At 41.9% G+C, this 20,760-nt stretch overlaps 1 protein-coding gene across 12 annotated transcripts in view; it reads left to right on the plus strand.

Moving 5' to 3' along the window:
• The window catches only part of SLC6A6 (solute carrier family 6 member 6), a 57,389-nt gene that overhangs the window by 23,657 nt on the left and 12,972 nt on the right, over positions 1 to 20,760 (plus strand). For all 12 annotated transcript variants that reach the window (XM_005522056.3, XM_014251564.2, XM_014251567.2 and 9 more), the window contains 8 exons: positions 254 to 493; positions 1,060 to 1,194; positions 3,065 to 3,299; positions 8,811 to 8,943; positions 12,233 to 12,367; positions 14,285 to 14,388; positions 14,502 to 14,626; positions 19,256 to 19,368. In XM_005522056.3, coding sequence (XP_005522113.1) covers positions 265 to 493; positions 1,060 to 1,194; positions 3,065 to 3,299; positions 8,811 to 8,943; positions 12,233 to 12,367; positions 14,285 to 14,388; positions 14,502 to 14,626; positions 19,256 to 19,368 — 1,209 coding nt within the window. In that variant the 5' untranslated portion in view covers positions 254 to 264. The remainder of the gene's footprint in view (positions 1 to 253; positions 494 to 1,059; positions 1,195 to 3,064; positions 3,300 to 8,810; positions 8,944 to 12,232; positions 12,368 to 14,284; positions 14,389 to 14,501; positions 14,627 to 19,255; positions 19,369 to 20,760) is intronic.

Raw genomic sequence — 20,760 nt, forward strand, 5'->3', positions numbered from 1 at the left:
CAGCGAGCAGTGCCAGAGCTTCACAGCGCTCTGCACTGCTCTGGCTGCACAGAGGTGACCACACGGTCAGGGGGACTTTGTCTCTCCTGGTCAGTGAAGTAAAAGATATATTTTCCTATCTCAGCTTAATAAACAGCACTCTTTTGTATGGAATGGGTTTGGCTAAACAGTTCATGCAGTGCTAGAGAGTTCAGCTGGAAAAGACTGTTTAATAAACCCTTCTTTTTTTTTTTTTTTTCCTTTTTCTGTGTAGAAAGCAGAAATATGGCAACAAAGGAAAAGCTTCAGTGCTTAAAAGATTTCCACAAGGACATCCTCAAACCTTCCCCTGGCAAGAGCCCAGGGACACGGCCTGAGGATGAGGCAGAGGGGAAGCCGCCCCAGCGGGAGAAGTGGGCGAGCAAGATCGACTTTCTGCTGTCCGTGGCGGGTGGATTCATCGGCTTAGGCAACGTCTGGCGGTTCCCGTATCTCTGCTACAAAAATGGCGGAGGTGAGTTTTTATTCCATGCTCAGGAATCGGTCTGTCTGCCCAGTGCACGCTATTCTTCAGTGCCTTCATCCAGTTTTTAAAAAGACTCTTTATACATCTGTTTTTTGCCTCCCTCACCAGTCTTCCGGAGAGATTGTTTCATCGCCGAATAGTTTTTATTAAAATTTTATTAAGGAAAAAGTCCAGCAATTTTAAATGTGCTATTGAACCTTTCCTGCTCTTTTACTTCTGCTACAACTGAGTCTGGGTTTTAACCAAAAGATATGCTATTAATATAGACCAGTAGGATTTCAGACCAGGGGAGCCATGTGAAAGTATTGTGTGCCTAACAATCTGCCATTGTTATTGGAGACACACACTTTAAAGAGGTAAGAAATGCCCTTTCCAGCCTATACTCATCGTTTTTACTGAGAAAATGAGTAAAAGTACCCCAGAATAAGATTATTGCATAGTGATATTAAAGTATCAAATATCTGTGTTTATGTGTGCCTGTTGCCACTTTTTTGATGATCTTGCATAAGTTCATTCATTTGATCTCATTTTGTACTATTGTATTTTCTCAACAGGTGCATTTCTTATACCTTATTTCATTTTCCTGTTTGGGGGAGGTCTTCCTGTGTTTTTCCTGGAGGTGGTGCTAGGACAGTATACCTCCGAAGGTGGAATTACATGCTGGGAAAAGATCTGCCCTATTTTCACTGGTTAGTACATCTTGTTGTGCTTTACTGCTAAAAGTCCCCTCTGTAAACAGGGTAGCCCCTCTGCTACATAGCAGCACCATTCCCCTCATGTCCGTTAACTCAGCTATTTGCTCTAGTAATTAGGGGTATGATATTGGTTCCTGGAAAGGTAGAAGTCAGAGAGTCTGAAGGGAAAAGTGAGATATTGATTTTGATGCTATCAACATGTTAACTGGCAAAACTGCCTTTAACCAAGAAAGAAATTGCATATTATGCCTTTTAAAGCAATTGCACATTTTGTTTACAGGTATCAGAGAAAGTGTTGTCTTGGAAGGCTAGACAGCATTAATGAAACCATCTTTGAAATGCTATTTTGGTCTGGAAATCAAAATTTCTCTTCCGTGTGCAAGCTTATCATTGGTATCATCCATCTGGTACCGATACAGTCAAAACCTGGACAGCATTTTTGGTGGGATGCAGGAATAGGGCTTTGGTCATAACTGAGTAGGTCCTGGCAAGTGTTGGTTTGATATTATCAAAGGGCCTTTTCCTGCTCAGTGATCACAGGAACAGTATGAAGACTCCTGGAAGTTGACTAGAAGGAAAAATGAAAGGTTAGAAAAGTGACAGGATGCCTGTCTTGTGTGTAGATTGCCCTTTACAGCCGGACAGCGCGGTCAGAATCATTTGAAATAGCTACACTAAACATGTGGTCCTGTTGAAATCCCATTTGGAAAGAGTGGGCGCTTCACACTGGTGTGTCTCTATCTCTGCCACTGTTGCTGTTCCAGGCATCTCTCCCCTGATGTCACCCCAAGCAGAAGTGGGGGTTTTCTCTGAGGCTCACCCTCCCACCTAGTACTCAAAATGCTGCTGAAGCTGATGTAATCGTGCTGCTTTAGCTTAATTTTCTTCGTCCTCCTCCCACTTTTGTGAAAACTTCTTTTTTTTTTGAGGAGGAGGAGGAAGGAGGAATGTTCCTTGTTTAAATAGCAATCTCCCAGGCATCCATAAAGTGTAGCTAATGTGACTAACTGTATATGCTGAAAGAAATGCAGATGCACAGAATAAATAGCACTTGCTCTGCTTGTTTCCATCTGATATGAAAATATTCTCTGGTGATAAAGACTCCTGCTGCAACAAGGTTTTAAACTGTGAAATGTGAGGAAGGTATCCCAAGTGCTGGAATATCCATCAGAGTGATGTTAAAAGGAGCCTCATAGATTCTTGTAAGAAACAACTCTAAATTTTTAAAGGAAGTATTTTTATTTTGCCTGTGGTTCATAAGTGGCAAACTGTAAACAGAGGTTGATGCAGGTAACCATGAAAGCCGCAAATACCATGCTTCCTTTGCACAAGTGAAATTGAGGCAGAAACAACCACTTTCACATTTATTGCTTCTTATCTCATTCAAGAAATGTCTTTTTCTTTCCCCCCCACCCCACACAGACTGAGCCCAGCCAGTTGATAACTGAGTGGTGCAGGTGCTGTCCAGCTGAGCTGCTGCCAGGAAAGTTGGCTTGGGGGAGTGTGGCAAGAATGAGGTTGCACACATAATACCTAAGAAATGAGATAGTGCAGCAAATAAGCAAAGCCTGATGCCTTGACTTCCCTCTACTAAACCTTGAAATAGCTGGGTTAGTGTTAAATTGGATAGATTCCTGCAGTCCTCCCCTCTGTGTCAGCAAACCACAGCCAGATACTCATCTCTGAGTGCCAGAGATGGTGGGAGGTCTGTGCTGATGTGTGGTTGAGCTGAGTTTCCATCAGCAGTAGGGTAGGGCAGGGTGCAAGCCCACAACGCAGCAGGAATGGCACCAGCCCCAGGAGATCACAAGGTGCAGCAGCTGTCACATCTGCACGTTTTTCTTTTCTCCCCCTGTCTTTCCAGGAATTGGTTATGCTTCCATAGTGATTGTGTCCCTTCTGAACGTGTACTACATCGTGATCCTGGCCTGGGGTCTCTACTACCTGTTCCAGTCGTTCCAGAGCGTCCTGCCATGGGCACACTGCCACCAGAAGTGGAACACGCCAACCTGCGTGGAAGACACTCTCAGGAAGAACAAAACGCTTTGGATATCGCTGAATGCCACTAACTTCACCTCTCCTGTCACAGAGTTTTGGGAGTAAGTACCCCCTCTTTATGGTGTGTTCAAGGAGCTTTTGGTGGCATGCTAGAGGTCAGTCCTGAGGTTTTATGGAAGCCCAGTAGTTTTCTTTGGAAGAAAACTTATTTCCTTCTTGGCTGGATTCTCTGCATGTGGCAGGAGAGCACAAACAAGTCGCTGCAGATGCCCTGATAGCAGGGATTTACAGTGGAAACAGTGACAAATCATCACCTTTGTGGTTGCCTCTTCCCCAGCTGTTAGCATTTGCAGTACACTTTGTGAAACTATAACACATTTCTCCTCAGTCTGACAACAATGTAAGGCTTTGACCTCAGTAATAAATCTGATAGAGGTGGTGAATGTTGTCCTGTATTCTAGGTTTCTCAGGTCATCTCTGTTACGTTTTTCTCTGCAGTCTCTGAGGAGACTGTTTTGCCAGATGCCTGAATTTCATCAGTCATAAGCTTCTTCTCATTTCTCTATTATTTTTCAAGTTTAAAATCATATTGCATAACGTGATCTCTGAACAGGCATGACCTCAAAACTCTGTGTGTTTATATAAGTGTCAAAACATAGCAGCAGAGGAAGACACCTGTAGGGAAACTTAAATCCAAAGTATCTTCAAATAGTTTGTTAATAATTTTTTTACTTGCTTGCTTGCTTGCTTGCTCTGATAGTCACTTATGGGTAGAATCAGTTTCTGGCCCAGCTTGGCTTTTTCAGAAAGTTTAAAGTTCAGTTTCATCTCTGATCAACTTGTACCTACTTCTCTATTTTTAAAAATAAGCATCAGCCAAATCCCCAGCAGGAATCATGTTCATGCTGAAGATGTTTGGCATGCATTAGGTTTAGAAAAAAATAATCTTAAGAACTGTGCTAAAATTTGTAACACAAGAGCCAAAATATAAAGGGGCAGATTGAATCTTGGATTGGTAGTTTGTCAAAAGGCTCTGGTGGCTGGTGTGAGAGACAGTGCGGCTCTTAGAGCAGCATTTACACCACGAGCTCTGCTGTTTCCATGTTTAGGGGCAGCTGCTTCCCCAGGTGAATTCCTCCCTTGTAAATATGGAGGAAGTTGGAAAACTATTATTAAATGGTACCTTTGGATATTTTGGGGGAACTTAGAGGCAAACTCCAGTATAAGAGGAGCAGGTCTCACTCCTTTGGACTCTCCCACAATGACTTGGGACTGAAGACCTTGAATCCAAGTGAGTGACTGGTTTGGTTGTGTGTTCCAAGGTCTTCTCAAGGCCTCCCAAGGAAGCAGAGGTCCACAGTCTCTGAAAGTAGTTCCTCCCCTAGAGTCCCAAAGCACTGTGCTCATCATCGCTTTTGTGCAGTAATTTTTGCTGACAGTCCTCTTTACCTGGGGGCAGCTGTGAGCTTGACAGCTCCTGCTGTGGCCATGGGATTGTCCTGCTGCTCTGGAAGCTCCTACTCCTGTACTGCAGATTGGTGGGCCAAATTGTCTCCCTGGGGGTCCCAGGCAGCATGTTCACTTCAGGAGACTGAAGATATCGCAACAGAAAGGAGCTGGGAGCTGGGAAAGGGCTTGTAAAACAGTGAGGGCTCAGTACACTGGGGAACAGCAGAGCTCTCAGTGGGTACCACAGCAAGTGTGTGATAAAGACTGTTATGGCAGGGCAGCCGAGGGTAAGGGGAATGATGTCCCCATGGGAACACCTTTGTGATGGAGTTTTAGTTAACTTCCCTCTAAGGGAAACCAAGTCAGAACACTCCTCTGCAAGCTGAGCCAAATCCTCTTGTAGATGTAGTCAGGCTGGAGGGGCCTGAGGCTGGACAACAAATCCTTGATCTTCACACACTTTGCTGTCCTCAGCTGTGCCCTCACTGTGCCTGTAGCAGAGTTGGAGCAAAGGTTGCTCAGCGATTAGTGCTTCTGGAGTAGCTCTCCCTGCACTTTGCAGCCACTTTAACTTCTGTCCTCAACAGTTTTAGATGCCTTAAGCTGAACTCTTCCCTGGAGTCTTGCTAGGGAGGAGTTTGGCTTTGTAATCCTACTAGGACTGACATACTGCTCATAATTCACTGTTTCATCATGGGCAAAACTGCCACTAACAGAACAAGCTGCCTTCAGGAGTCATGACACTTGGAGGAGTATTAAAAATAGCTGCTGTCTCTGCATAAATAACTATTGATGTCTTAAAGTAAGAACAGAGATCATGCAGCACTGTTGTAATTAAAGTAGCATAGCTTTCACATGGTGCAAGCACTGAATATCCCCCTTTTTATTTGTCCTAGCCATGCTACTATTCTTTGCAATTCTAAAATTAAAAATAGTTTTAAGAACTTTCAGGTACTGGTCCACCATAGACAATACTGGCTGCCAGCCAGCCAACTACTGATATTGAAAGGACAGGTAAATAATTAGTCTTTAACTGGAGATATCCATCTGCTTTGTGGCACAATTAATTCCAGTTTAATTCAGAGGTTTGGGAGTATTTGGTTTCTGAAACCCAATGCAATTTTTATTGTGGGACATTTATATAGTGTCCTCATCAGTACTGCTTTGTAAAATTAGTGCTGCCCAGGTATAATTGACCACCTAGATGCATTAACCTCTTCACGCTGAACTTCTTAGCCTGGCTGGATGTTAGTGCTGCCTGACATTTCAGTTCATTTGAATTAATGTTTTGTGCAAATCACATGCTTGCTTGAGGAGCAATGAAAGAGGGTTAAGAAAATCAGGCTTTGTATCAGGAGACTTACCTCTTGGTATCACATGCTTCAGGTCTTATTTTTGAAGATTTTATTTTGAAGTTCAAAACCTTAAAGGCTTACACACATTAATACATAAGGGATAAGTGTAATAGGGTAATTATGGTTGAACAAAACCTCTGATTGTCTGGTGCTGGCCAAGTGTTTATAAATATTTGGTAATCAGCAGACTTTATTTGTCCAAATCCCAAGAAAGACCATCACATGCTAATGGCATGTAAGCCTAAAGGGAGCAACACAAAAAACTAAACAAAATCTAGAGCAGCTGTCTCTGCCTTTAAGAGCTTTAAGAGCAAACTTGAGGGTTTTTTAAATTGTTTTATATTCTCCATTTAGTATTCTTCTGCACAACCTCTTCATCTTGTCCATCCAACATGAAAGGGTGCTTCACCTTCCCTGATTTGAAAAGTCCTGTCTGCATTAGATGATTAATGAGCTGGAATATCCCCCAAGGATTGCATAACTCTCTTCGTTTTATTTTTGTTTATGTTGTAGAGCCAGTTACAGCTCCTGTTACATTTCCATATTGCACACACTAGAACATATTGGTGTTCAAGGGTCAAGAGCTCCTGTTTACAGCAAACTCAGCCCCAGCGTGTTGTCCCATTGATTATATATGAGTGATAGTTAATGACAGCATCACTCTATAAATCTCAGTGAGTAACAGCTCCGTATGTGAGCGGTGTGAAGGTAGCTGAGTGGGCTTGGCTGAATCTCAGTAGCATGGGGGTTATGTAACAAAATTGAAGAGTTATCAGTGCAGCCCAGCTCATGCTCCTTCTGAATTTACAGAGTCACAAATCCAGGTTTAGTGCTGCAAAATTTTCTGCAAAAATATGTAGGGCTAGAAGTCATAAAACAATTGTAATGCTGAAGCTCCCCTGGTAATTCTGAGAGTATTTCTTGAGGTAGTCAATCTTTGTGAGATGGGATAAGCGAGAAAAGCATAGGAAATGCAAGATATCTGGCTCTCAATAGCCCACTGGGGTGTCCTCCAAAAAATCTTTGAAGAATTGCTGATGCAAACTCTAGGAGAGTTGGCCACTTGCTTTTAGTTTGGCAGTAAAAAGCAAAGAAGTCTTAGCTGAATGTATTAATAAAGTTCCCTGTTCCAAAAGGCATTTGCAGTTAATTATTCACAGTTTCCTGAGAGCCAACTCTATAGATTGCCTTTTTAATATGAACTGCCCCTTTGATTAGAAAATTGCCATTTATTTTTTAAAAAGGCACAGAAGGTTGCGGCTGAACTTTGTCATCTTATAAATGTATTTTCTTCTTTTGTATATGCACAGCAGGTTTTTCCTTTGTTTCTTTAGGCTCAGGTGAAGCAGGACTGCAACTTTATGCCAAATATTCATTACTGAGGGGTTTCTCATAACTATTGAATAGCTGTGCTGATTAGAGCAGACTTACCCTGTCTGGTGCCATTTGTCCTTTTCCATAACAAAATACACACACATTCAGAGAGAATAAAGCATTTGGTGTGAGAACACGGTCACACAGGTAATCCAAGTGAGTTTGGCAAACAGAGACGCAAAAACAGATGGGCGAGGGTTTGAGTCCTATTAAACTGGTCAATCCAGGGCTTTTTCTAAAAAACTAATTGCAGATTTTCCATCAGTGACTTCATTCACTATTATTTCCATGGTAAGAGCACAAAAAAATAAAAAAAAAAAATAATTCATTAGTTGAGGGGAAAACCAAACCACCATGGTCTGTCTTGTACTGTATCCCCACACAAAGCTGTGCACACCACACACATGAGCCTGACCCAGCACTCAGCTCTGGGCTCTGCTCTCCATGACTCTGGTGAATGAAAGTGCCTGACTTTTACAGCTGTCTGAAAATAAAATGTAACTAATAATTAATAAAAAAATTTGTTAGGTAGCAAGTTCACTTCTGTAGTCTTGGGGCAGGGCATTTCTGTGGTCAAACTGAGGTCAAAACTTGACTAAAAAAACCTTGCAGAAACTAATTTTTTTTAAAAAAATGTTTGAAATTATTTCAAAAATAGTTTAAGTATTTAATTGTAAGTCATTGGAATTTTGAAAAGAGAGAAGCCTTAATGAGTATTTCCCTTCTGGATCAGAGTCTTTTAATGGTCAGATGCTGCTTCCTTAAAACACAGCTCAGGAATTACTTTTTATTTATTAACTTAAATGAGGGAATGAAGTTTCCTAAATAATCTGGTGTTAGCTAAATGAGACCCCAGTGTTTGGGGTGCTGAGGGCAGGTGGCAGCACCTGGGCAGTGTTTGTTTGGGGAGCCCCAAGGGGAGAACAGATAAGTGGTCCCGCCTTCACTCTGCACAGCTGCATGGCCTGACACTTCCCTGCACTGCTTTTTCCCTTTCCTCCCCGTGGCAGCCTTGCTAATGAACTGAAAAGTAGCAGAAGCATGTCAGGTCAGCTGCCAGTGTCCATGATGGAGACATGGTGTGTGCTGCTGCCAGGCAGCTTCACTGGGGCAAGCTGGTCTTCAATCTTCAAGAAATCAAATACTTTTTTCATCTCATATTGGGGTGGTCCTAGGCTGCTAAAAGGAGCTTAAATTTTTTAAATGTTGTGCAGTATATTGTATTAAGGAGCCCCACAGACATAGGGGAGATGTAGGGTTGCAAAGCACAGCTTTGGTCACATGAGCCATTGGCTTAGGAAGTGTTTTGAGAGCAGAGATGGGGCTGTGCATCAGCTGCCCTCCACACCATCGTGTATTCTCAGCCATCACAACCAGAGTCTGCATTAGCTGAGCTCCTGCATCTCTCTCGTTTTGTTTCCTTCAAATATTCAGGCGCAATGTGCTGAGCTTGTCCTCGGGAATTGAAGATATTGGAATTATCAAGTGGGATCTAGCACTGTGTCTCCTCCTCGTCTGGGTGATATGTTTCTTCTGCATTTGGAAAGGAGTCAAATCCACTGGGAAGGTAAATGCTCTTTTACCCATTCTATAATCATTACAGTTAGAGATGTTAGGAATACTAAATAATGCTGTTCTTGAAGATATTCACCATTTCCTGGAAAAATGTATTTTTCCATTGTGTAAGAGAAGAATTCATATTCAGCTAACTTTTGAAGGTCATTACCAATGTCCAAAATGCCTGTGAGTCAAGTAGGCATTACTGGAAGTGCATCAAGAAGCAGATACAAGCACAGATGGAGCCCCACTTCGGCTCTCAGAGGATGAACATCCCACTGATGTCATGAGTGCAGAAGGTCTTAGCCTTGTGATGGGTGGTGCTCTCCGCTGTGTGTCTGTGTTCCTACTCCAGTCTAGTTTATCCCAGTGCAGCAGGATGGATGTTAACATTACTGTGGTAGGGGTGTTGTGGATGCACAGCATTTTTGAAATGCCGCTCGCTTATGGAGGAGCTCTATGTAGACACACAAGACTAAACTTAGGTACTTGCTCAGGAGCATTGCCACTAACAAAGATCCTGCATAGCTTGTGGGTTTGGTCCCATCACATGCTCTTCAGAATCATGTTTTCCTGTAAAGTACAACAGTTTCCTCACTCCTGAACATCCTGCTCCATTGCAAGTCTTGGTCAGTCAATTGGTGTGAAGCACAATACTATTCCCCTTTGCATTCAGTAGTGTTTTTATACCTACTTTCATAAGTTTTGGAGCCATTTTGTTTGTCTAATTCTTAGCTTTCAATCTTGTTGCTTGAGGCAGTGTTCAGATAAGTCTGACAGACAAGGAGGGGTCTCTAGTTCTATAAGTTCCCCACATTTCTTCTCAACTAGGTGGAAGGAAGTGACCCCATTAGTGCCCTTCCTAAGAAAAAGGCCACAGTGTGAACTCCTCTTTTATAAGTCCCCAGAGAAGTTGCGGGGAGAAATTCCAAGTGCCTCAGCTGCAGAGAGAGCATCATTTAGCAGTTTTAGCTTATTGTACACTGCAGAATCAACCAGGAGACAAAACTTTGTAGGAAGCCAGACCTCATGAGTTCCACTGTTGACTAAACCACTTACTTTACTGCAGTCTCTGCCTTGCTTTCTGTGTTTTTTTTATCAATGAGCCTCATTAAAAGCTGGTGCCTTACCCTGGATTCCCAACACCTTTCCCTGGAAGAATAGCTTCTATACCTCTAAAGGATGCATTGACAGAAATGTTTGTTTCTCTATTCCTCTGAGTGATGTGACTCAGTGAGGAGATTGTACAAGTTTTATAGTAAAGGTGGATGCAGTAAATCTCCTGCAGCAACAGGGTGGAAGTGAACATTCCCGCAGCACCTTTGGCAACCCTGGCGTCTGCTCAGTGAAGGCTCCGGTAGCACAGAGAGGCATTCCAATCTCCCCGTGGTACTATTGCCACTCCCCGTGAAGGTGAAAGGTTGAAAGCAGGTCTGTGAAAATCAGTTCTCTAAAAATCTGTGTTCTCTGCAAATCCTGCAAAACGGTCTCATGTCTAAAACAGGGCAGTTGGTAGGAATTCACTCACCGCTCCCTGCAGCGTCGGAGCTCGTGCGGGTGTGCGGCCAAAGACCAACAAAACCATTGGAACGTCTCTGGCTGACTCCATTAACTTTGGGGTCAAACAAAAGTAAACTGTAAACTCTAATGGAGGGCTTGAATTATTTGAGAAGTCTAGTTTACTTTAGTAGAGGGTTGTTTATAGCACTTCCCTGCTTTCCAGTGTGTTAATGGCTCTTTAGAGAGCAGGGTGGGGGTGGGGGGAAGATGTAGTCTTAAAATCTTTTAGTAAAGCATTGGAAAAATAAATATGAAATCATTATGAAAAATATTAGTTATGCTTAAGCTTTCAACAATGTGCTTGATCTTAAAAATTCCTGCAGCATTGTGAGAGAATCCCTTCCTGCAGTGCAAAGACCTGAGTTTTTGTTCATTCAGTTCCTGCGAATACATCAAAGCTTTTTTTCTTTTTTTTTGTAAAAAACCTGATTTTTTCATGGTCCTAGTTTATTCTTAAAAAATAGGAAGGTGCAGAAATCCCCCTTCTATGCTGGTTTTGGTGAAACTAGGCTAATGTGCAATACATGATATTTGTGGAAAATATACAGAAAATTCAAAGAGAGAATTGAAAAGGGCATGTATGAAAAAATTTCCTTTCATTCCATGAAATTGACCCTACTCTGTGAATTATTATGGCAATGCAGGCTTTGAGTTCTCCTCGTTATTCTCAGAGGACATACTTATGAAGAAAAATGGAGCATCCTGAGAGCTTTGCAGTAGTTAAGCAAATTCTGGAAAACAAAAATACATTTTAACTTATGGCAGCAAACTGTAATTACCTGGGGGAATCATCTGACTCCAAGAAAAATGCCCTTTCTTGGACAGTAGTGATTGTAGCACAGCAGTTATATTAAAAATGAGAGAAAGCACTGATGAGCAAAGAAAGCAAAATGTTAGAGGTCAAAAAGTGTGGATCTAAAGATAGAACTGTCCAAACGCAAGCTCAATTAACCCTCATGCTGGAGATGAAAGCAAAGGGCTCTTTCATCAAATGAATGAGGAGATAACAAGAAGAGAAGAAGTAGGCTGTTATTCAAAGAGAGTGGGAATAGAGGTTAAAGATAATGAAGACATATTTTCAAACTGGATGAATAGAGCCTTAGTTTTCAGTAATGATGTCGCTGAATAGGCAGCAAGGGCAAGAATGAAGTTATAGGACTGGAAATTACCACTGTTGAGGCTGATGCCAACCTGAAGGGCTTGATGTGTTCAAGGAGACGGGAAGGGAGCATGGACTAAATTACCTTCATCTCTGAACACAGTCCCTGGGGAAGCTGACTGTTGGAGCCAGCAGTGGGGCTGCACAGCAAGGTCAGAGGTAGCAGCAGAGCTTGCAAAACAGTTTGAAGTTTGTAAGTTTTGAAGTTCCAATAAAGAATGAAGTAATAATGTTTCAGGGGCCCTCAGTGGGGAAACCTTTTTCACTTCCCTGGCAGAGGTGCACTTGTGATGTGAGGAGGACAAGTGCAAAGGCAGAATTTTAACAAAAGTAATGAATTGTATAAAATCTTGTCTGAGTGATGTGACCATTGACTGGGGCCTCTGGAGGGATTCATGCATTGCCTTCAGGCCTAAGGCAATAAGGTGTTAAAGACCATGAAACTAAAAGTAGACACAGAAACTCAGGTTGGACCTTTTTTAGGTATGAGGGGGCTTTAAATTCCTAATGTTAGACCTCTCTTGGTTCTGGAGCTTTGGCTGCCATAGACTAAACATTCCATTTCTTTCCTTATTTTCAGGTAGTGTACATCACTGCCACATTCCCATTCATCATGCTCCTTGTTCTACTCATCCGTGGCGTGACCCTGCCTGGAGCTGCAGAAGGCATCAAGTTTTATCTTTACCCTGATATCTCACGGTTAGCTGACCCACAGGTACAGAACCATGAGTGGGGAGTGGGATAATCTCCTGTGCAAAGGGGGATGGTGGAGGGTGATGGTGCTGATGTAATGGTAATCATCTTTTTTTCCACAGTCTTTAGAGGTCCAAATATAGCATGAACTTTAATGCTGGGTTATATTTTCCAGAGATCTGCTTGAGAAGGTCACTGTTAAATGCATTAATGCATCTTTCCATGTGTATGTGTGTGTATGCGTGTGTATTTTTTTTGTGTCAAAGGACTCTGAGACTGTAGACTCTGTCCCGTTATACAATCTCAGCTTTCTTGTTGGTAAGGTAAGGGAGATGTATTTTTTTAATGAGGATAGTCTTTAGTTTCAAAGGAGAGACACGTGAGCTTCACAGATGGAGCAGCAAACAACAACTGTGAGTACCAGTGTCACTTATCTCCCACCGCTCAATAGGAGGAGACTGGGAGAGAAGTGAATGAAATTATAGAAGAATGAAAACCCATGCAAAGGTCAAGAAAATGCTTTCTGAGGCACAGGAGCTACTGTTTGCTTAGCCCTGCCTAGTGGGAGCTAGGTTTACTCTTTCTGTATAGATAGAAATTCTGTCTGTGCTCACAGAGTGCAAGTATGGGACACTTGAGCAGATCAGCATTGTTTCAGCCAACAGTGTTCATGTGAGAAATGAAAAGAAACCCAAAACAATAGAAGAAAGAGAAACAAGGGATCTTTGAAACAAATAAAAGTTTGTTCACAGTGATAAGAAATAACATCTGTCTTTGCTATTTCTTTCTAAATAGTATTTTGTTAAAATAAACTCCAGTGGTCGCTAAAGAACTGAAGGAGGAAAAGGGTAATTGAAAGAAATATAATGAAAATTTGGTTCATTGTCTAGTCTTTGCCTCTTTTACAAGACACCCTTTTCACAGGAGACACTATATTTTATGATTTAATCTTCTTTTTTGGGACCCTATCATTTTTATGACCTACTGTTAGCTGTAACCAGAGTGTCAGCAGATAATGTAGGAGAGGTTCAGCAGATAATGTAGAGCTGGCCGGCTCCTGCCCACGGTCTAGCAAAAGCATCGCTCCGAGGAGACAGCTGTCAGCAAGGTGCTGGGAAGTGATGGTGGGAGGGAGGAGATAAAGGTCCTCAGTCTACATCTCACTTACTCAGACTCCTTGGTGGTTTCCACTGGTGTTAGCAGACTTGAATTTGCAGCAAGAAGAGAACAGATGGGATTCAGAGGATGTGTTTTGATAGCTTGCTATGTATTTACTAGCCAAGAAGTTCATAGTGTACGGTTATTTCACTCTGTATGTGTTTTTTTTTTTTAATGTAATCAGGACAAAGAATTATGAGACCAAGATCAGATATGTATCTTATAAAGTGCATTGTATTTTGCTTGTTTTCCCCCCACCCCTATGGCTTTTTATCTCACTTTTGAACAGGTACAAAAACAACCAGAAAGCTAGAAAAATAAACAAACCAAATATACAAACCTGTTTCTCAAGCTTTTCACATCCTCAGTTTAAGGAATCTGTAGGCTGACTCTAACTGAAATGAGTTACAAGAGAAATGAGCAATGTTATAAATACTTGTGCATTTCCTATTGCACTGAAACACGTTTATTGTTGCGCCAACAGGAAGGATCAGCTGAATGACTAAGAAACTAGAAATACTGAGCATCTCTGGGGAGGGGAAACAGGAACTATTGTAGAGATTATGTTCTTCTGGGTTCTGATGCTAACAATTTTCTTTTCCTTGTGAAAGCCAAATTTGCAAATGTGTTGTTCTCTTTCCCTGTCTCACTGGTCCTTTAGCTCTCACCCTCAATGGAAACAATTATTTTGTTGATTTTGCTTAGTTTGAACTGTGCGTTTGTGTTGATTGTTTCAATGCAACAATGCTGGTAATAACAGTATTTCTATCTTTCCCTTTAGGTCTGGATAGATGCAGGGACACAAATCTTCTTCTCATATGCAATCTGCTTAGGAGCAATGACTTCCCTGGGGAGCTACAACAAGTACAAATACAACTGCTATAGGCAAGTTTCCATCCAAGGGGGTTTAGTGTTTTAGCTAAATAATGTAAATAAAGTAGGGACAATGGGTTAATTTTTTTTTAATTAACTTGCTCCATGACATATGTGTGACTTAGGGACTGTTTGCTGCTGGGATGCCTGAACAGTGGTACCAGTTTTGTGTCTGGCTTCGCAATTTTTTCCGTCCTGGGCTTCATGGCACAAGAGCAAGGGGTGAACATTGCTGATGTGGCAGAGTCAGGTACGATGGTGTTGGTGGCAGTGGTGGTGGGCACTGCCGCCCAGCGTGTGAGCAAAGTTCTGCAGACCCAATCAGCTAACATTAAAGTGATAAAACAGAACAAGATTTCCCATTATTGCCAGAAAAAATAAGCACGTTGTTGATTTGGGCTTCAATCTAGAGCAGTGAGGGTTAGCTGGGGTTGTACTTTCTACTCTGTTTTGATTTACAGGACAGCAAACACATTTCCTAGAGTGTGCTAATCCATTTGAGTTGATATTAGAGCTAAGATAACTACACCATTATCCAGGGTCCAGAATGTCATTGATTCCAGAATTTATTCCATCCTTCTTTTCAGGCTACCTTTATTTTCATTCAAATGCAAATTGCCAGTGTTTTATGTATTTTTCATAGCTTAGTGTTGCTTGCTCACAGCACTAGCGTAGGATCAGTACCTTGGCCTTTTGAAGGGACACACACACATTCGTTCCCAAATCTCACTGAAAGGCAAGAGAAGCCAGAGAACTCCATCTCCAGGGCTTTGTGGACCATTTCACCTGCAGGAGCTCTAGGTGTTGCAATCCTGCATTTGTCCTCTGTAGCTTCAGTGTGAGGTTCACAGAATTGTCAAATTCCATTTTGAAACCTGAACTTAGGCTCCTCCCATATTTCAGAAGTGTCCTTCCCGTTAACATTCAGCTATGCACATGCAGAGGTAGAAGCTCAGTCCTCATAGCTTGTGACTGTATCTCAAACAAAACAGATGACATTTTTCCTCTGTGCATTTCTAGTCCATGAGGGCAGGTGTAAGCATGTGTTTTCACGTAGAACAGACAGATTAGTTGGGAATTACCATGGAAAAATAATGAATCGGGCCTTGACAGCCATGAGACTTAAGCCTAATCAGATTCTAGTAATAACAATGTCACCTGAGTGCACTTTTGATATTTCCTTCTAATTTTTTGAGAACGTTTAATTCACCTGCATAGTATTTGAAAGCTTTCTTCTGCAAACATGCTATTAAAATGAAAAAGTCAATATATCTTCTAATTACATGGCTCTGGGAGTTAAGTCTTTAAGAAAAATGTCTCACTTCACAAAGGCTAATGAAAAACTAATGGCATTGATGGCACCGCTGGATTCTTGGGTGGCTGCAATTGGCATAGCTCTTGCAAGTGCAGTTAGTAACAACCTTGGCCATAATGCTTATTTTGATCGGAGGTTGATTGCTTTGTTTGGAAACAGGAAGCAAGGGAATAATCCTATTAAATAAATCATAAATAGCCCTTTTTTTTCAATTTTAATGTAGGTAGATCAATTCCAAGAGCAGCATTTTTAAGTATTTGTACATTAGGTTTTTCTCTGGTCAATATTTATTCTAATTTTTATTATTATATCTCTGATAGAGGCAGCTACATTCTTGTCACTTGACATTTTAGAATTAAACAATTCTATAGTAACACTGGGTTGTTAAGTAGTCTTTAAACACAAATTAACTCAGTGTTTAAATAGCCTTTTTCCCAACACCTCAAAGAGCATTTATTTAAAGGAGGGGTTTAATAGATTATTATAGGGACAGCAAGGGCACAGATTAGCTTCTAAACTCAGCTTTTGATTTTTTTGCATATATTGTTGTCTATTCCTTTATTTAAATCAGTCACCAATGGCCAGAGATTGCAACTGTCTCACCATGTCGTGGCTAAGTCCTAGGGGACATTTCTATGTGACAGGAAAGACTACTGAAAATATCCAAATGTATCCAAACCGCTTCCCATGTGTTTTCTTGCTGCCTTTCTCAGAGAGATAAGTGCAGAGCTACTGAAGACACTTGGTCCCTCTGGAATGAGTGTCCCAGGACCTGCATGGGGCTCTGGGAGAAGTTTTCATTGCTTCTTCTCAGCACAGAAGGATTCAGCAGGTGCTTGAGCCTCTCTTTTCTGGCCTTGCCTTTTTTGGTTTCTTTTGATGCAAGGTCAGACCTGCTCCCCTGAGTCAGGAAAAAGTGACTAGAGGTGCTGCCACTTGGCTGCAGCACTTGGCAGAAGATGTTGTCCACAGGGCTGAGACCCCATCTCTGCCCAGTGAGTTAAATTCCTCCTGCCCTATCCATGACACCATTTGTTTGCACTCCTGAAAGCCATGGGAACATCAACAAATTTGCTGACAGCGGAACCTCATGGCCACATTTTTTCCCAGTGCCAAATTCAGTGTTGGTGCTGTGTGCCTGGGACACACTTGTCAGCCAGGGCTGGCTCCTGCTGAAAGCACTGGTCTCTGCTGGCCTTCACTGGCTTTAGCAGGTTTACTCAACAGTTAACTCAGACTTATCTGAATCCTCAGTGAAAGCAGATTTTAAATAAACAGCTTCTATTTTCTTTTCAGAAATGTTTTTAAAGATAGAGAGGAAAGCAGTGGGGGCTCAACAAAACCATAGTGAGTCCTGTCTAATCCATGTGACCTCTGTTTGGCTGGAAAAAATACTTTAACACCCATGCAATTTGTAGCACTGTTAAACCAGCACAAGATTTGCCTTTTTTTTTTTTTTTTTTTTTTTAATTCCATTTGCAAACAAATTCAGATTAAGTATGCCTGACAATAGTGCCTTGGGTTTCCTGGTGCCTGCCTGGTCTCTGCCTCTGCAACTCTCCAGCCATGCCACAGCACCCCATGGCAATCGGCCAGTGCGTGGGCTGGGATCATGGCAGTCCTCACTGGCTTTTAATAGCAGCCGCAAGTGCTTCACTTTTGCAAAACACCCTTCAAAACAACAGGGTTTCAAATTAAAAACAATTTTTAGATTATTTATATTTTGGTTGAGGGCCTGCCAGGAACATTTTCTTTCACACAGACTTTTCTTTTTATATTTCAACACTTAGTTTCAAAGGAAAATCAAAATTAGCTCAGGGCTCAGGGCACTTGGTATTAGTTGGTATCACAGTGCAAGAACAGTTTCACTGGCCAAAGCATACAGAATTGCAGCAAAATTTGCAGTTTTACATCTGTCTCATCAATTGCACAGATCAGCTGCAAATGCCATCTGTTAGGAGCTCTCCCTCAGAGAGGATCTACTGTATCCACTGAATTAAGGGAAAAAAAAATCAAAGCTCCCCAAAATTTGAGACATTCACCAATTTTTTGGTATCTTCTGTCATATAAAATCTTAGCTGTGTTTCATTTAAAATAAAATTAGTTGTTTGATTGTTGGCTAATTTGTATTTATTTATGTTCAAGTATTTTCAGTGACTTAAAGTTTTCTTTAGTTTGAAAAAAGTCATCTCGTTTTACCTCTTTCTCTTGCTTCTTTTTCCATCTTTCTTGTTGGAAAGGAAAAGTGGGAGGTAGGAAGAGAAGTGTTAGATATTTTTCTGTACAGATCAGAGATAAGATTTTTTTGGCCCCACACTGCAGCATCTTTTAAAAAATTCCTTTTCCCATTGAAAATTACATGAATCCACTTGAAAACTGGAACTTTGAAGGCTCCTCAAAGTAAACAAGCAGATGAGCCAGGCATTCCTGGTTTCATTCTGAATTGTAATCTGCCCTCAGAATTTTTTGTCAGCCTCACCATATTTCTTCATCTCTGAGAGCCTGCCATAAGTGCCAAGTTGCCAGTGTTCCTGTCTCCCACTGGTGGAGGGCTCTTCCTCTCTCAACAAAAGCTCTCACAGAGGACAGCTGGTAGCACCTGGCTCCAGGTGAGGGGGAGACAAGCAGTGCACCTGTGCTCCATGTGGGGGTACAGTGAGGTGACACCTGGTCACAAGGCAGGCGAGACCCCCCCTAGGGAGGAGCACTCCACACTTTGGGCTCCAGAGCAGAGAATCTGGGCACTCAGCCCCAAGCACTCAGCTCCAGCCCCTTTGGTCTTCCCACACTTGCAGCCCATCCTGCAGTTGGGGGTGGTGATGGTCACGCTCGGTGTCACCGTGGCAGGCCCATGTAGGCTGGCCTGGATAGGGGCAGATGGTGTAACAGCATGGGGAAGCAATTTTACACAGAGTGATTTTATACCCCAGCAGTTCCTAACAGCAGTTTTCTCAATTTTCAGTTGATAAAATTAGGAATAGCCTGATTATTCAGTGCAGCAGGGAGGGTTTGCAGAAGAGAAGGAGCAAACTCCTTGGAGTGCAAACCCCAGTTTAGAAAAGCCTTGCAAGGTTTGGAGGTTGCATACAGAGGGAGGCAGTGGTTGCATTAGTGGAAATCCCAGGGAATGTTTATTAGCAGAGTCCCCTTCCCTGCATGCAGAGTTTCATCATCCTCATCTTCATCATGACCATGTGGGCTAGCAATGGGATTCTGCCATTCCCTTGGGTCACCCCTTGTCCCCCGGCCCCCAAGGCTCTCCTGTGTCCATGCAGGGCAGGTGTAGGACACCTCCATTATTGGCATGTTTGACACAGATGTTAAAACTGGAGATCTTAGCACTGGCCTCGGGGGTTTGCCTGTGGTTTCTGCTGTAGTCATGCGTGCTTCGATTTCAGATAAAAGAGCCAAACTGTTTCATTTCTGGTATTTCCAGCTGCGTTTGGATTTATCTGAACGGAACCAGGCATTCCTGAATTTGAGGGTGGCTACCTTTACCAAAGACCTGGTACTTACTACTTGTCTTCCCTTCCCTTCCCCCCTCCCTATTTTCTCTTTCTCTAGGTCCAGGCCTGGCCTTCATTGCCTACCCAAAAGCCGTGTCCATGATGCCACTGCCCACCTTTTGGGCAATCCTTTTTTTTATTATGCTTCTGTTGCTTGGACTGGATAGCCAGGTTAGTACAATGGATAAAGGATGTGTGACTTACTGTGTCAGCACTGCTGACTGAGAAAAGCTGGTTTTACAGGCGTGAATTAAGAAGAGATTATCTCTAATGCTGCTTGAGAGGAATTCATATGGGTTGCTTTTTAGTGTAGGGGCTGCCCTTGATGAATCTACAACTGTTGATTCATAATATTGTGTTGCTCAGTAAGTCTTTGTCATCAAGACTTAGTGGGGTGTACCACACTAGGGCAGTACTCCCTAATCTAAATTTCAGTCCTAGTGGCCACATAATACCACCATTTTGATCACAGTATTTTCTTACTTTGGAAAAAGTAAGACTAATTTTAAAACATAAAAGACTGCAGTACTCTGTTCCACAGATTGTTTTGTGCCACATTGCAAACACCTGCTGGGTGTATACATCATCGTTAAAAAGCTGACAATTAATAACTACTAGGAGTATGGGTTTTGATGGTTGCCAAGTGCCAAAAAAGAAAAGTCAGCATGAGATACAAAAAAGCACATAATATTTTGTACAGTATATGCAGGGTGGCATCAAGAACAGTGAGGACAAAGCTACAGCCTTTTTTGGTGGCCTTGAGCTTGGAGGTGCTGAGCAATGTGGGATCCTGCTGACTTTCACGTCAGCAGCATGCATTCAGTACCTCCAAACAGGCCAGAAAGCATCTCAGATTACAGCTGCACTAATTTTATAGCACACACTGCTATTAATTAGTGAGCATGAAAAAAATCAAAAAGTTCAGTCAGAAAGGTTATTTTTCCCAGTGGTTACTTGTAGGAATGTTGGACTAAATACTGCCAAGAAACCTGTAAATCATTTCTAGATAGTCTACTTACAAGGAAACATGGGTTTCCTTGTAAGGAATAATAACAAGGATTATGCAGTAGCACATCAAAAATTGCCAAAGTTTTCTGCATTAAAATGTAGTCACTAAGATTAAATATATATATATATATATATATATATATATATTTTCATAATGATGAAATGTTTCTGTAGCCTAAATGTTCTCTCATATGAGAGCTCTGTAAATGGATTTTTTACCCAGTTGTCATGTACTTAATCTCTGACATTTTTTTAAATTTCATTTGCCCTAAATTGCTCTTTATGGCTTAATCTTTGAACTCTAGTGAGCAACTCTCAATTGCTCCTAACTAAATGTGCAAGTACCCAATGCTGTGGTTCAGCAACCCTATGCTTATGCAAATTGGAAGCTGTCTAGTAATTTTAAAAAGCTCCTCACTGCGCAGAATGATTAAAACTAATTGGAGCGCTTAATTTCTCTCCTCCACCCCTCTGTTTTTTTGGAGTGCAGTCAAGCAGGTTTCTGGAATGCCAGAACAGTTTCAGATCAAATCAGCACAAAGGAAAGGGCTGAAT

Source organism: Pseudopodoces humilis, chromosome 13 (genome assembly GCF_049639895.1).
Source record: "Pseudopodoces humilis isolate 2021_Gansu_Grassland_sample_001 chromosome 13, ASM4963989v1, whole genome shotgun sequence".
In the NCBI taxonomy this organism is placed as follows: Eukaryota; Metazoa; Chordata; class Aves; order Passeriformes; family Paridae; genus Pseudopodoces; species Pseudopodoces humilis.